The sequence below is a fragment of the Bactrocera dorsalis genome, chromosome 5 (genome assembly GCF_023373825.1).
Source record: "Bactrocera dorsalis isolate Fly_Bdor chromosome 5, ASM2337382v1, whole genome shotgun sequence".
NCBI classification, from domain to species: Eukaryota; Metazoa; Arthropoda; class Insecta; order Diptera; family Tephritidae; genus Bactrocera; species Bactrocera dorsalis.
The window spans coordinates 2,125,293-2,141,142 of record NC_064307.1 but is presented as its reverse complement, the minus strand read 5'-3'; the positions used below and the strand labels follow the sequence as shown (position 1 = coordinate 2,141,142).

At 37.2% G+C, this 15,850-nt stretch overlaps 2 protein-coding genes and 1 long non-coding RNA gene across 7 annotated transcripts in view; 1 reads left to right on the top strand and 2 right to left on the bottom strand.

Moving 5' to 3' along the window:
* Positions 1–198: 198 nt before the first annotated feature.
* On the bottom strand, positions 199–3,405 carry LOC105232817 (uncharacterized). The gene is made up of 3 exons (XM_049457417.1): positions 3,322–3,405; positions 2,762–3,226; positions 199–1,129 (listed from the first exon to the last, which is right to left on the bottom strand). The coding sequence occupies exons 1-3, from the start codon at positions 3,322–3,324 to the stop codon at positions 374–376; spliced, it is 1,224 nt and encodes a 407-aa protein (XP_049313374.1). The 5' UTR covers positions 3,325–3,405; the 3' UTR covers positions 199–373.
* LOC125778653 (uncharacterized) lies at positions 1,133–2,765 on the top strand. 4 transcript variants are annotated; one of them, XR_007422841.1, is made up of 5 exons: positions 1,133–1,195; positions 1,379–1,726; positions 1,910–2,085; positions 2,269–2,451; positions 2,635–2,765. It is a non-coding gene; the product is annotated as an uncharacterized LOC125778653 (long non-coding RNA). The 4 variants fall into 4 exon arrangements; XR_007422842.1 differs by lacking the exon at positions 1,910–2,085 and having other exon boundaries at positions 2,276–2,451; XR_007422843.1 differs by lacking the exon at positions 2,269–2,451 and having other exon boundaries at positions 2,635–2,758.
* A 3,193-nt stretch (positions 3,406–6,598) lies between the features above and the next one.
* LOC105232710 (dynein axonemal heavy chain 3) overlaps positions 6,599–15,850 on the bottom strand; it is a 100,236-nt gene continuing 90,984 nt past the window's right edge. The window contains exons 59-66 of one of the 2 annotated variants that reach the window (XM_049457490.1): positions 13,261–13,743; positions 12,579–12,758; positions 10,938–11,097; positions 10,598–10,812; positions 9,482–9,679; positions 7,858–8,068; positions 7,664–7,702; positions 6,599–7,389 (exon numbers count right to left, since the gene is read on the bottom strand). In XM_049457490.1, the coding sequence (XP_049313447.1) occupies positions 7,063–7,389; positions 7,664–7,702; positions 7,858–8,068; positions 9,482–9,679; positions 10,598–10,812; positions 10,938–11,097; positions 12,579–12,758; positions 13,261–13,743 (1,813 nt within the window). In that variant the 3' untranslated portion in view covers positions 6,599–7,062. The remainder of the gene's footprint in view (positions 7,390–7,663; positions 7,703–7,857; positions 8,069–9,481; positions 9,680–10,597; positions 10,813–10,937; positions 11,098–12,578; positions 12,759–13,260; positions 13,744–15,850) is intronic. The other variant, XM_011214492.4, reaches the window with a different exon arrangement.

Sequence of the window (15,850 nt, the reverse complement as noted above, 5' to 3'; positions counted from 1 at the left end):
GCGATAGTAAAACCTCTGCGCAAAAGTATGATAAGCGTTCCAGGCAAGTTTAGCGCTGGAAGCGATAAGATAAGACTACATGAGTATTGGATGTCTAGTGATGAAGGGGTACTACAAGCAAGCATTTTACAGTGAGCTTTTTTGCTGCAACACAACACTTGATAAGGCATTACTTGATAAATATCTCCCCAATGAATAACCGTTTTGCTTTATTTTGAATTATTTTTCGTTTATTTTTTCTTTTGTTTTATGTTTTATCGTGATTTACTTTATTCCTTCCTTCATATCTTAAGTGTATACCTTTGCCTATATGTTTTATGTACATGAATAATAGCTTTTTGTTCCTATGTGTCTTAAAATGCAATTGATCTAACTAATGGCGGCGATATTTCAAACGGCGCACAGTTTTGTACCGATAGCCATCGTCGGCGAGCGCAGCTGTTTCTTCTTCTGGTTGCTGCTCCGCAACTTCTTGGCCTTCCTCTGTTGGTGGCAGGTACTCATTAGCGGGTAGTTCATTCACATCACGACGGTGGCGGTATTTCAGCCGACGTACTACTTTGTATCGGTAACCGTCATCAGCTAAGACGGTAGCATCATCAGCAGCTGGCTCAGCAGGTTCAGCAACCTCAGTAACAGCAGTTTCTTGAGCTTCCTCAACAGGTGGTAGATATTCGTTTTGTGGAAGTTCATCAACGTCACGGCGCTTGCGGTATTTCAAACGACGGACTGTTTTGTAACGGTAACCATCAGCAGCCAATTCGGATCCTTCCTCAGCAGTAGGCTCAGTGGCTTCAGCAACTTCAGCAGTAATGGATTCTTGAGTTTCCTCAGTAGGTGGGAGGTATTCGTTTTGTGGAGCTTCATCAACATCGCGGCGTTTGCGGTACTTTAAGCGACGGACTGTTTTGTAACGGTAACCATCAGCAGCCAATTCAGTTCCTTCCTCAGCAGCGGGCTCAACTGGCTCAGCGGCTTCAGTAACAATGGATTCTTGAGTTTCCTCAGTAGGTGGAAGGTATTCGTTTTTTGGAAGTTCATCAACGTCACGGCGTTTGCGGTATTTCAAACGACGGACTGTTTTGTAACGGTAACCATCAGCAGCCAATTCGGTTCCTTCCTCAGCAGGCTATGGCTCAGCGGCTTCAGTAACCTCAGCAACAACGGATTCTTGAACGTCTTCAGTAGGTGGGAGGTATTCGTTTTGTGGAACTTCATCAACATCACGGCGTTTGCGGTACTTCAAGCGACGGACTGTTTTGTAACGGTAACCATCAGCAGCCAATTCAGTTCCTTCCTCAGCGGCGGGCTCAACTGGCTCAGCGGCTTCAGTAACCTCAGCAACAACGGATTCTTGAGCATCCTCAGTAGGTGGGAGGTATTCGTTTTGTGGGACTTCATCAACATCACGGCGCTTACGGTATTTCAAACGACGGACTGTTTTGTAACGGTAACCATCAGCAGCCAATTCGGTTCCTTCGTCAGCAGTAGGCTCAGTGGCTTCAGCAGCTTCAGCAACAATGGATTCTTGAGCATCCTCAGTAGGTGGGAGGTATTCGTTTTGTGGGACTTCATCAACATCACGGCGCTTACGGTATTTCAAACGACGGACTGTTTTGTAACGGTAACCATCAGCAGCCAATTCGGTTCCTTCGTCAGCAGTAGGCTCAGTGGCTTCAGCAACTTCAGCAACAATGGATTCTTGAGCTTCCTCAGTAGGTGGGAGGTATTCGTTTTGTGGAGCTTCGTCAACGTCACGGCGCTTGCGGTATTTCAAACGGCGAACAGTCTTGTAACGGTAACCATCAGCAGCCAATTCAGTTCCTTCCTCAGCGGCGGGCTCAACTGGCTCAGCGGCTTCAGTAACCTCAGCAACAACGGATTCTTGAGCATCTTCAGTAGGTGGGAGGTATTCGTTTTGTGGGACTTCATCAACATCACGGCGTTTGCGGTACTTCAAGCGACGGACTGTTTTGTAACGGTAACCATCAGCAGCCAATTCAGTTCCTTCTTCAGCAGCGGGCTCAGATGGCTCAGCTACTTCAGCAACCTCAGCAACAACGGATTCTTGAGCATCCTGAGTAGGTGGAAGGTATTCGTTTTGTGGGACTTCATCAACATCACGGCGCTTGCGGTATTTCAAACGGCGAACAGTCTTGTAACGGTAACCATCAGCAGCCAATTCAGTTCCTTCCTCAGCGGCGGGCTCAACTGGCTCAGCGGCTTCAGTAACCTCAGCAACAATGGATTCTTGAGCGTCTTCAGTAGGTGGGAGGTATTCGTTTTGTGGGACTTCATCAACGTCACGGCGCTTGCGGTATTTCAAACGACGGACTGTTTTGTAACGGTAACCATCAGCAGCCAATTCAGTTCCTTCCTCAGCGGCGGGCTCAACTGGCTCAGCTGCTTCAGCAACCTCAGCAACAACGAATTCTTGAGCATCTTCAGTAGGTGGAAGGTATTCGTTTTGTGGGACTTCATCAACATCACGGCGCTTGCGGTATTTCAAACGGCGAACAGTCTTGTAGCGGTAACCATCAGTAGCCAATTCAGTTCCTTCCTCAGCGGCGGGCTCAACTGGCTCAGCGGCTTCAGTAACCTCAGCAACAATGGATTCTTGAGCGTCTTCAGTAGGTGGGAGGTATTCGTTTTGTGGGACTTCATCAACGTCACGGCGCTTGCGGTATTTCAAACGGCGAACAGTCTTGTAACGGTAACCATCAGCAGCCAATTCAGTTCCTTCCTCAGCAGCGGGCTCAACTGGCTCAGCGGCTTCAGTAACCTCAGCAACAACGGATTCTTGAGCGTCTTCAGTAGGTGGGAGGTATTCGTTTTGTGGGACTTCATCAACGTCACGGCGCTTGCGGTATTTCAAACGACGAACAGTTTTGTAACGGTAACCATCTTCAGCTAATTCAGTTTTAACTTCAGGAGCAGGCTCAACGGATTCTTCTACAGCACTCTCTTGGACTTCCTCCGCAGGTGGCAGGTATTCGTTTTCAGGTAATTCATTTACATCACGGCGATGACGAAGTTTTAGACGATGTACTGCCTTATAACGGTAACCATCATCGGCGAGCACAGTTTGTTCTTGTGCAGCCTCGTCAACTGGCGCTAAGTATTCTTGTACAGGCAAACTGTTATCCACAACGGGTGGCAGATAGTCGGCCGGCAATGTAGCCGCACGAACAACTGCTATCACAGCAAATGCAATCGGAAGGAATCTCTGCAATATAAAAGAGTTTGTATAGTATTATTTTTATTTGTAGGTGTTGAGCTACGCTTTCACTATCCTTTGAAAAAGCATAGCCTTCCGCTTACCATTATTGCTGTTTAATGCTACTTAATGATTGAAGGTAAGAATGTGTTATGCTTTAATTGCAAAAAGTACATGTTATTTATACCCAAAAATATTTTGTGTAAATTTAAATATAATTACCGAAATATGAGCAAATAAATTGCTCTATCCACCTGTGTGTGTGTGTGTGTATGTGCTACGCATTCGCAACTACGTACACTTTAGTTTTATTACACTTTTATCTACATACATACACACATACATATGTACATAAATGTGGTGCGATGTATGATCGTTCAGAGCATCCCAAACGAGATGAAATGAAGACTCAGCATTTGGATACCATATTTTGTTGCTGGAGTTAATTTGCTATTTAATTATGGTGCTAGCAACAAGCGCCCACTGCTCAATTACGGAAGAAAAAAATCGAAAGTAAACAAATTGCTAAGTTTATCGGTGTTTAATGCGTTGTTGCTGGTGTCACTGCACACATACATGCATAAAGATAAAGATGAGAGTACCGAAAAGCGGTCGGGCGATGTTTAAGCTCAACCTATTTAGTTGTTTTTGTAATTTATATATATATTTGTGTATATACAGTATATGGGACATTCTCCAAATTCATGTATGTGCCCATAATTTTGGCAGTTGTGCGCATGCGCGCGGGTTGCAGAAAGCATATTCAATCCAATTCGGATGCTTTATAGCCCGTTTTCAAGTTCAAATCTAACATACATACATATGTATCTTTCAATTGTCTTCAAGTGGCGTTCTTCAAAATTTTTGCGTGTTTCATATGCCTTGTTTTGTTTCTTTTTTTACTTGGCTGGTTTTTGCTCCATTCATGTTGACGGACACTATTCAAGACGGATTTAGAGTTTAGTTCAATAGCCATTGTTTATTTTCATTTATTTGCAAAAATAATTCAGAAATTAACAAAACAAATAAAATTATAATAATAAATAAACAAAATAAAAGGGCAAAATTTGTCGGTCAACTACATGTCTATGTGTCTGATTATGCTTGTATTTACATATGTTGCCATGCGCTAACACTCAAGTCAATAGTGTTACATAAGCGTGTACAGGTGTATGCATGTGTGTCTGTCCATTAAACGCTTGGCGCCGCAAATACATTCAGCGGGGCATTCAAATCTGCCATTCAGCTTGCCGGCCGCTCATCAGCTGGCTTTGCGCGGACAGCATTCCTACACGCACACATACATACATATTATTAATATGCATATAATCGATACAGATATGAGTTTATATCTTTACATACATACATACAAATGTACATAGGTATTTACGCGAATGCGAACAAAAGTTCAAATCTTTGCCCGAAATCGGAGAAAAAAGACGTAAGTAAAAAGCGAATAGCAATCAATGGGGTTCGCGTATGGCGAACTCTTCCGGAAGTTCGAAAACTACGTTGTGGCGCGTAAATTGTTAGAACAATTATCGTAATTTTTTGCTTTGTCGGTGGTTAATTTCGCACTTGTGTCAAATGTGAATTCTTCGGAATATCGCAATCAGTCCAATGAGCTTGCTTACGCTTAAACGCTTAGAATCAAAACATAAAGGGTGCTTCTGTCCAAATGTTTTATGTTTTGTTTAAAAATTTATTATTGGGAATTTACTAATAACTATTTACTACATAGTGGACCTAATATAAAGGCCGTTTTATTTTTCTTTGGTAAAAAAATGTGACTGTAATGGAGGAAAACCCTTTCCAAATCGTAAACATATTTTATGCGCTTTTATTTTACAATGACCGAATTATATCTTTTATTTATATGTATATGTATATGTTCATAATATGTAGATTTCTACTGATATTTATTTTGATGAACAAGTTAAATTTAACTTTATGTTTTCAAGGTTAATCTAGAAGTTCCGGGGACTAATGGGGTGGTGAAGTAAATATATAAGCTCACCTGTCCAAATGACAAATTCGACCACTGTCCATAAAGGCTTGGCATCGCTCATGAAGTCTTGTCGACATATTAAATAGGCGGTATATCTTTCTACCCGCAAAGGGGAAATTCGATTTGCCTACGTGTTGGCTTGAGGTCCGCCGGCTGCCCCAGTACCAGGATCAGGTACGATGGTACAATCAGTCATTTATCTTACATCGCATAATTATAGAAACCACAAAAAGGAATAACGAAACCCGAACACACAAGTTGTAGTTGATCTCTGCAATGGAAACATAGAAAAGGTTGGGAGACTGAAAAATTCCCCTGCTTAGTAACCCTATGTTAGAGGGGGTAATATTATATACTTGTATGACATCTCTTAGAGATGAACTAAAGGCTGAGTTGAATTCAAATATTTGTTTTAATTCGCAACAAAGACGAAACATTTGACAAAAGCGTTTAAACTATTTTCGAAAAAGTTAAAAATATACGTAAATACTGAAAGATACTAAATTTTTATTTCAACGAAAAAGTTTGACCCATATTTTACGTTATAAAAAGCTTCCATTTGTAACTTGCACCAAATACTGTGGCACAAGTGAAAGTCAAAGCTCGTTTCAATTTGAAAATCGCGCTGGAAGCGGTACTTCGTCGCAGAAGGAACCTATTTTGAAAGTTTTTAAAGAATTGTAACGATTGGTTTAATAAATTTTTTAAATCGATTCAGTCCTATTACTTTCCCAACAAACCCTGTATGTTGACCAGCTAGAAGTCCTTACTGATCACCGATAATATTACGATGTTCACCAAGTAATTTTGCTTAATGACAATAGCTGATCTTATTGAAGTTTAAAAATGCAGTTTAAGTATCAAACCAATGTCAAAATTGGTTTGCAAAATTTTGTTCCCGCAATTTCGATCTTGAGGATGCACCACATTCTGAAAGGGCTTTTGAAGCCGATGCGCATAAAATAAAGTCCTTGGTCGATGTAAATTGCGGAATAACAGCGGAGAGATCGCTGAAAGTTTAAATTTGACTAACGCGACCATTTACAAGCACATCAGACGTCTAGAATTAATTTAGAAGCTTGACATAAGGGTTTCTAATGTTTTTACACATCGAAATTTGGTTCGCTGCATTAACGACTGTGATTTGCTTATGAAACGTAAAAGAAGTGCTGCATTTTTGAAGCGCAGTGTTTAGGTTGTAGTAGTTTATTATTTTGGAATTAAAGAAGAGTTTATAGTATCGATACTGTTTATTAAAATTTGATATTGAAGAGTTTAGAGCTGACTTCAGAAAATTTCTGCGAAATGGGTATTCTATTTAAGTTTAAAACAAAATTTAAAACAAAAATAAATCTACCTCTCGAGATGTCCATAAATGAATATGAAAAGAGAATATCCGCAGAAACTAAACATTTGGTGTATTTGTTGACAAGCGATTAACACTGTCTAAAATTAGTATAATCGCCAAAGGCAGTGTTAGCTACTGCCAACAGTAAGATCTAAGTGCTGACAGATCTTTCAATCGTTAATCACGCGGAAAAAGAATCAGAAAATTAATAGTGTTGTTGAACTCTGAAATTTTTAAGCGGTAGATACTTATTATTATAATCGTGCTAAAATTCCTCGGAAATAATGAGATCTTTACATTTTTCATAGAATTTTGCAAAAGGTTTATTTTCTAAATACATTAGCATCAATTTTGGTTATCAGGAAAAAAGTAATTAACAACGCGTAATTGTATATGAAAATAATATTTATTGTAAGAGAAAATATCAAAATAGCGAGAATATTATACAAAAATTCATATAAAATATATAAATGCGAGTATAAAAACAACTCAGTCGTCCAATTGGCAGAGGGAGGCAGTGCCTCGATTGATCCAGTGCATTGGTGTCTTACTGCAATTCAGTTGCATGTACATCACAAAATTGGTGGAGTGACCAGTCGTTGAGAGTACACCACGCCGCTCGCTTGTCTTATAAACCGGGCAATCGTAGATCGTACGCCCTTTGTCGTCTTCCTTAGCCGCCTGTCCACCGTCCTGTGACTGTTTCAAGGTGGGACGAAAATATATCACCGGCAATGTATCGAATAGAATTTTTGAGTAGGATTCGTCGAGCTCTTGGGTTTCACGATTGTAGCGTGCGCCTTCCAAGAAGAGACCCTGTGTGGAGGCAAGTAAAGTATTAATTTTGTTTATTTTTATTTTATGTAAATGCCAAAATATGTTTTTGATTTTATGAAAGAAGAAATAACATTTTTTGATTTATAAAATGATGAGTTTTAGTAGTATGTTTTGTGTCGACAATTAATTTCTTACTTCCTGCTCGATTGTATTTAATTAATTAAAAGGCTTAAATTTGAGGTTTTTTAAATTACAAAAAAAAAACAAAATATTACTTTCTAATATACAAAAATTTCTATTGTTTAAATCTTACATTGAAAAATTTCGTCTCATCATTGATGGACAGTTGCTCCTGTGTAGATAGGTTGTTTGTAAGCATGTGTAGTAATAATATTCATAAATAAATATACAATTATTAAATTACATTTTTTATAATAATGTTTTATAGTATTGTTGTATGTATGTATGCATAAAAAATCCAAAAATGTAAGTCATTGCTTAACTTACACGTATGTATGCGCCAAAACTTGGTAGTTTTTCAACTTCCGTCTCGAATTTGGTCACTTCGAATTTGATTTCAACCATATCAATTTGAAAAGTGTTCTTTCGTGAGTAATTTTGTAGTACACCAGTGATAAAGGATTGAGTGAAATAAAAACCGGATAGCCAATAAACAGTTGGTTCGCCCTCGTCAATCCAACGTTGGAAGAATTCCAAGCTAGAAGACGAAAAAGGTTTTTACAAGCAAATTGAAAGCAGTTCGTTAAAAAACAAGTGTTTAAAAATAGGTACTTAAATGAATATAAGCAAACACAAATGATGATACTGCTGATACTTCTGATATAGAGACATTTTGGTAATACTCTAAATATTTCAAATAAAATTTTTTCCAAATTGTATTCAAACGTATATTTGCCGTGTATCATTTCATATAATTTCTAGGCAACATTACAACACTCACTCCGATATAAACCTACATCACTACATTGACGTAGTAAACTAAATAGACTACGCATACAAATCACAAAGAGTGCTTTCAAACGAAGCTCAATGTACGAGTATTTGTTCAAATACTTCTATGAATTGTGTTCAATCAGCTTAATGCGCAAATAATTCCATATTATTGCAAAGAAATTGTAAATAGGAGAATCTGCTCAAAGTGTAACGGAAGCAAAAAAATTAAAGGCACTTCGATGTGCAGAATCGCTATAAATAAAACACTAATATTGTTACTAAACTTGAGACTTATTGCAGAGTTTCTATTTAAAAATATCTGCTCTTCAACGCAGAAAAGCTTCAATAGTTTCTTAATTAGATTATTATTAATTCTAAATATAAAATATTATCGCCTGTCAAATTTGCACAATGCCGTCAAATGAGATGGAGTGGGTAGTTCGGGTTCATGGTTAGAGATGGACAAAGCATGGAATCGAACTGCGCTGAGTTAAAATAGGTATCTAGTAATCGTAAAACAAATTAGTTGTAATTTGGAAAAATATTTAATTCCAGTACGAAATACTGATTTTGGAAAATAATAAGTAGTATGAGTTAAAGTTAAACCTTCGTTATGTAAGTGATATAAAATCTGGTCAAAAATATTGTATTATGAAATGCTCATTTGAATACTTGAATCGAGCATAGGTGGTTAGGTTTTTTTTTTTTAATTTTTTAAGTTCCGAATAAAGTAAGTTCCAAAACGTTGAACAAATCGATTGAAAATTATGATTATTTATCGAATATTCTATTGCGAACACATCTCTACCGATGAGTGACGTCGAAACGTCAAACATCGCAGTTCTCAAACAACTTTTCACACAATCGCTGAAACCGAGTTCTTTGCCGGCTTAAACAATTGACAATAAATTCTATGCTTAATTTGGCGGTGTCAAGAATTGGAACGATTCTTCAAGAGGTTTCGCGGCGAGCGTGGGTAATAACTAAGCATTATGAAGTCAACAAACGCTTCTTAATATATTTTTTGCCGCACAATTGAAGACATAAAACATTATTGTAAAAAATGACTTCCTTAGTAATAAATTTAATTTATGCAAAAGTTTGGGAAACAAATAAAACTTTAGAATTAATCAAAAAGCATATACTTGTGTGTATGTATGATACTTGAGCAACTTACCGCGTTAGAAAATCCGTAACGTAGCTGCCCAGTGGCTTGAGCGATGGGTAGCTTTTCTTCAGCCAGTCGGCTGGTAATTTACCGATCACCATTGATGAATGTGTGCGCTCCAATTCGGGTATCATGGCGATTTGACCTTGTATGGCTTTTTGTACGTTGACGAGACTTTTGCGTATGTAATCCAACAAGCGATTGAATCTGTGGCAAGTGGCGACGTAAAAAGCAAATATTACAAAAATGCTGATTTAAACACAATGGAGGTTGTATATGTAAAAAATTAGCCGCAGCTTGCTCTTATGCGAATCTTCTACTCAATTGTATTTCATTTTTGGCAAAGTGAACAGAGGTGCCTTCAAAAAGTGTTTATAACTTTTCTTTGTTAAACTGGTTAGCCGTTTTATTTATTTCGATTGAGTCCAACAATTCACTAAATGCGCTGGATTTTAAAGAATCGATTTTGATTTTAGTTAATAATAAATTATAATAGTGATAGTCAGTTGACTGAAAATTATTTTATATAATCGCGTAAATTTTCGCACTTCCATCTATTCTATTTTTTTAGATTAATCTGAAATATAATAAATGGTCAAGTGGCACCAATCTGTGTCTAATTATATCTTTTTATGAGAAGTCGTTGCTTTATGTAGTTTTAAACCATGTTCGTGAGTTTTATTCCAATAAAAATTTGCATAAATGTTCTAAGCATTATGAGTATGAAACTGTGTTCGTATCCACAATAGATCTCGTGGGTTCGTGAGCAGACACTGCAAACATTACAGAGTACTTCCGGGATTTTGCAACTAAATATTTAAGAATTAGTTTACAACCTTTACATTCTTTGGAGTGCCATAAATAGAAGGAATAAGCAGGTAAAGCAAAACGGATAATTCATATTTTCATGCTCACAAACATTAGGAGAGATAATGTGTAAGATTTAGTCGCACAGCCAGACTTTCAAATACTAAAAAATAAGCCAAATAGCTGAACCAGGTCAATCAAAAGACTATTTGCAGGCAATGTTTGCTGTTAACAAATAATTTATTTTCCAACTGCATAGCATTTTCCAACAGAAGGAACACCCTAATGTATGTATAATCACACCATCAATATACTTACCTTATCAGCTCTTGTCGCAACACCGTATTCATGGAATTTGTATACATCACCGGATACTTTTGACCCACTTCGGCAATATTAAAGGCCTGTGGTAGGCGTGACAGAATTTCTTTGCATATGGCAAATGCCGGGTCAACGCTGGCGCCACCCGCTGCGCCACTTGCCTTCACCGAAGCCATTAAATCCGTTTGGGTAAGTAATACACCGCCAATCAACTGTGTTTTAGTGTAGTGGAAACAAATTTATATTTAATAGATGAGATTTGAAATAAATATGCGTCCATTCAGAGCTTCCGTTGCCCTGTGTTCAGTTGTGTGTGTGTGTGTGTGTGTGTACTTACGCTGTTGGTTTCCTTGTTGTTGCGATTGATATCGGCATTTTCGTGTAAACCGAAGACTTCCGGATGAGGACTAAGTGCAAACGTCGAAATGTATTCGAGCGCGTTGAGACGAGTTGGATTTAGGGGCACACGGTAGGTGGCGGATTGTGATAAGGGATAACTGCGTTGATTCGAAATAAATAAATGAAAGAGGTAAATGCATGAAAACGCGTAGATATTATTCTTCTGCGTTATTTTGAGAAATAATTATAATAAGGGCGTTTTTAAGTATTTTGCGGAATATGTTTTTATTCTGTATAAAAAGTAAGGTCACTTCTGATAAAATAATTAAAAATTTTTATGAATTGCAATTTGGAAGAAGAAGGCAATTATATATAAAAGTTTGTTTGGATATTTTGATGTAATGGCTTTTTAAAAATTCCGAAATTATGATTTCAAAACTTTCGAAGTTTGTGAGTTCATAAAGTTTGTGTTTATCGTTACACCTTGAAAAAAATTCATGGTTATTGAATTACGAAATCAGAATTTGCAAAAATTTGGATCGAAAAAAATTTCGAATAATTTGTTTTAATTACATTCTAAACAATTTTTTCATTTATTGGAAGTTAAGATCACATTTTCAAAGTTTCGGGGGTCATATATTTTGCATTTTTCGCTACAGTTTTAAAGAAAATCATGATTTTCGAAATTAGGAATTCAGAAATTTTAATCATGATTTCGAACTTTAATAACGGGAGTTTTCGATATTTAAAAAGAAAGATTTCAGAAATTTCGGAGTGCTTGGAACCATGAATTTCGAATATTGCTGTGACACAGGGTAAGGAAGGTAAGAAATTCATGTTCTTCGAAGTTTCGAAATTACAATTTCAGAACTGTTAAGATATTTGAATTCATATCAATATCTAATTTTTCATTAAACTTTCATAATGATATGAATAAATTTATTGAGTAAATAAATTTCAAATTTTATAATAAGCACGCAGAGAAAAGATGTTACGAAATTTAATTTATGTAATGTTACTGTTTGACTTAAAATACAGAATTTTCGATATTAAGAAATAAAGAATTCGTATTTTTTGGAATTTTTGAGATTTGTGATTTCCGAAAACTCAAATCAATTTTAGTGTTCTCTAATTTTTTGATTCGTAAATACTAAGTTCAATTTTATATGTGGAGAAGAAATTACACTCTCCTTTTCAATATTTGTTTTAGAACTAAAGGTACTAGCTGGGTTGTTGAAATGGAAAAATCTTCATAATTTAGATATCACCATGTATGGGTTTTCAAAAAAAGTTCGAAAGCATAACAAGACTACATACATATTGGAATGTGTATTTACTTGTACCTTTATGTGTGTATGACTATCTACTGTTATCTGCCAACTACTGCGAATTTAGGTGAAAGAATTTCTGACGCTGTCATGGACAGCCTTTAAAATCGAAAATACACGTGACATTCCATAAAATTGGAAAAATTCAATATTAACAAAAAAAAAAAAGAAATACTGGGATAAAGATAAGCACATACCGCAAACTACTTGTCCCTCTTACATGTGTTTCGCTCTCCTCTACTACTTTTGCTAAACAAACAACCAGCAGTAATAATATTACAAAGCTCAAATACAGCGCCGAGAATACTTACTTGTCCATTTCGATTGTGGTCGGATTATATATCATGTTGAGCAGTGAAAGGATTAAGCGGCGATCCTTGTCATCCGTAACACGCCCACCATAGTTGCATTCGCCGGTGAGATAAACATGTCCACGGAACGGTATGCTCTTGCTTTGTGCGATGAACATCTTCAGCTGCATCAGCGATATTCTATTGTGGGAAAAATGTCACCGAAGCGAACGAATAAAAACGCGAAATGCTTGAAAAATATTTATTAGAAATAGCAAAAGCGCAACAAAGCGGCCAGAGGCCAGCGGGCGGAGGTGCAGTGAAAGGGAAACCATATCTGTGTAGGATTTGTGGTGGAGCAGCGTTTGACATTGCAAAATGGCGAAATGTGGTGGGCAGCAGAGTAGCGAAATTAGAAAAGCACTTACATATCTGCCGGGTTCAGCTGACAAATATGAAAATAAGCTTGTAAGCAACTAAAAAATTGCTTTTCACAGCGCATTTCCGAAGCTCCAAAGTAATGCTGGTATTTGAATAAAATACCCACGTAGCATATATAGCAATATGCTTGACATTTCCGCCCACACAAAAATCAGGCAACCTCCAGCAAGTCAAATTACGTTTTGCCTTTCACTACATAACCACATACAAAAATACCAGGGTTGCACTTTTAGTGGCCTTTTAACATGTCGACCTCACTTACTTCAAATCCGCCTCACTGAACTCGTACGGTATATTCCAGCCAAGCGGTCCAAATTCACGGCGCTCCTGCACCACAGCGTGAAAGAAGACCAAGGCGAAGACGCCGCGCAGCCAGCACTTATTTGCCATATCCGAGTACAAGAAGGCATTCGTAAAGAATTTATCGCGTACCAGCGGATCCGAATTGAACGACCTAAACATGTTCGCCTTAAGACCTTTTGGCGGTTCATTTGTCATCTTCACCGAATTCTGTAGCACCGAGACGGGAAACACATTGCTCGGATATGAGGTACACCACAGCCTATAGTCGGGATGTGCTGCATCCGCCAGCGTGGTGTCATTGCAAATGCGCTCTAATTCGCCCATCCAACTGACGGCGACGTGACAGTTTTGCAAAACAACCCAGTGGCCATAGCGATTTGCTTCCAATATCATTTTCTCGGCACGTGGACCTTGACCTTGACCCAATGAAATCGTTTTTGTCCTGTGAAATATTCGTTTGCGAAAATTTAGACAATTTTTGTATGCATAACAGTATGTGTGCATGTATAAGGGAACATATTTGTTTTTTGTCATCGGCATGTTATAACGACATGATTCAATGTGTAAACACAGACTTTCGTGTGGGCACGAACTGGGCGGCAATTCATTCGCCCACATGAATGGAGTAAATTTGTTTAATGTGTTATATTATTTGTATGAATGCGAGTCATGGTTCTTGTAAATTTCGATAGTCTATATTTTGAATTGTATGAGAAATAGTTTATTTTTAACTCTGGGTTTCGAGAGCTTTTGAAGTGGGAGTGGTTTTTCTATTGGAAAAAGTTGTCGCCATAATGTCCTTTCAGCGAAGTCTTGAGCTGATTCTTTTTGACTTAAGTAATTCGAAGATTGAAGAGATGTGTGAAGGTTGATTGTTGGTTGAAACGTTCAGTTGGTTTTCAATTAGAGGAGACTACTTTTTTCGAAAGTGGCCTTTTTGACTGAATTTACTTGATTTTTATTCAGTTTTATAAATGAGTAAACTTACTTGGGCACAACGTTGGCAAATTGTGCAAATTGATTACCAATGAAATGGGTGGGTTAGAGTATCAAAGGAGACCTGAATGAGTCCATCCGCCATTCTTGGTCATGGTATTAAATCATATGCGTTTTATTTCTTCTGGAAAACTTAATGTCTAAAAAAACACCATTTATAATAGTTGACGGTAGATAGTCTATTTTGCTGATAATACCTAGGCATCTACTACCTCGAGATTCAGCTTAGAAAAACGAAAATACTCAGCAAAAAGCAATTTTCTCAAGTATTACATGGTATACATTTTGCAATTACTGACCTTCCATGAGATTACCTAAAAAATGGTATGTTGTTGTAAGGTATATGTTATGCTTGATTATGCTATGGTACGAATCACGATGCTCGTCAGATCAATATTAATTTTAGTTTTTTATTAAAATTCTATAATTTGTTCTGCTGGCGTCTGATGACGAGGTGTTTAATTAGAAATTTCGTTTACCGAACTTATTTGACCAACGGGCAATTTCATTTCTTTCGTAGAATGTCAAAAAGCTCAAATACAATATAAATTTTTTGTTAGAGGGAATTTATATGCTCACATATGTCACAAGCGGGTTGATAATTACTTTGAATGTCACGAATATGTATGTCTATATAATCGTAATACGAGTTGCTCTATGTGTATGTACGCTAGGATTGTCCTTAAATATAGAAATGAAATTTAACACTGTGATTTTTAGGTTTAATACCTACGTTTATACCACCAAATATATTACCATAAATATATTTCTTTAAGTTGTTGGGATCTCTGACTGACGTTTAATAATAACTACCTCAATATGATCAACTAACCGGTTACAAAAGTTCGGATATCCGTATAGAATTTTTGATCGGCCATCACAGTGTTGACAACTTTCAACTTATTGCAAATAAATATGCAGTTATATGGTATAGTGACCCGATATCCTTCGTTCCGACAAATGCGAGCGAAGAACGTGTGTCAAATTTCGGAGCGATATCTCAAAAACTGAGGGTTACACATGTTTATACCGACATTCGCACACGTCTAAATCGACTCAGCTCGTCACTCTGATCATGTACTCTACATGTGTATATACATAAATATTTTATACATAGATCCTCTGACGTTTCCTTCTGTCAGGGTATAATAATGTACTGATGTTTAACATAAAATTGTAGATAGCTTGAGAAATCCAAGTCTTCATAAATCCGGATTTTCATATATGTAATTCTACAAACGAATATTAAAACGGTATCTGTGTTATCCGATTTATATCCTTCAAATGGATAATCTGTTCTTATGTTCGATTTCCGAGCGGTAAAATACCATCACAATGTTAATGATTGAGGTACGGAGTTCTAGAAAGATCAGTTTAATAGTTTACGGGCCACCGTAATGTGCTCCCAACCAATACATCATCCACGTATCATTTCATTCGTAATATCCATTTGCCACTTAACTCGCGTGTGTCGTCATGTCGTTTGTGCTCGGGAAATATGAAAAAATGCCATAATAAATGAAATCTCCGCATCCGTATTCGCACTCATATAA

Bases quoted from the DNA above. Each gene is read 5' to 3' on its own strand.
- LOC105232817 (XM_049457417.1), bottom strand. The intron at 1,130-2,761 runs GTTGAGCCCGCT...GCTGAGCCATAG, and splicing joins TTACTGAAGCCGCTGAGCCA to CCTGCTGAGGAAGGAACCGA.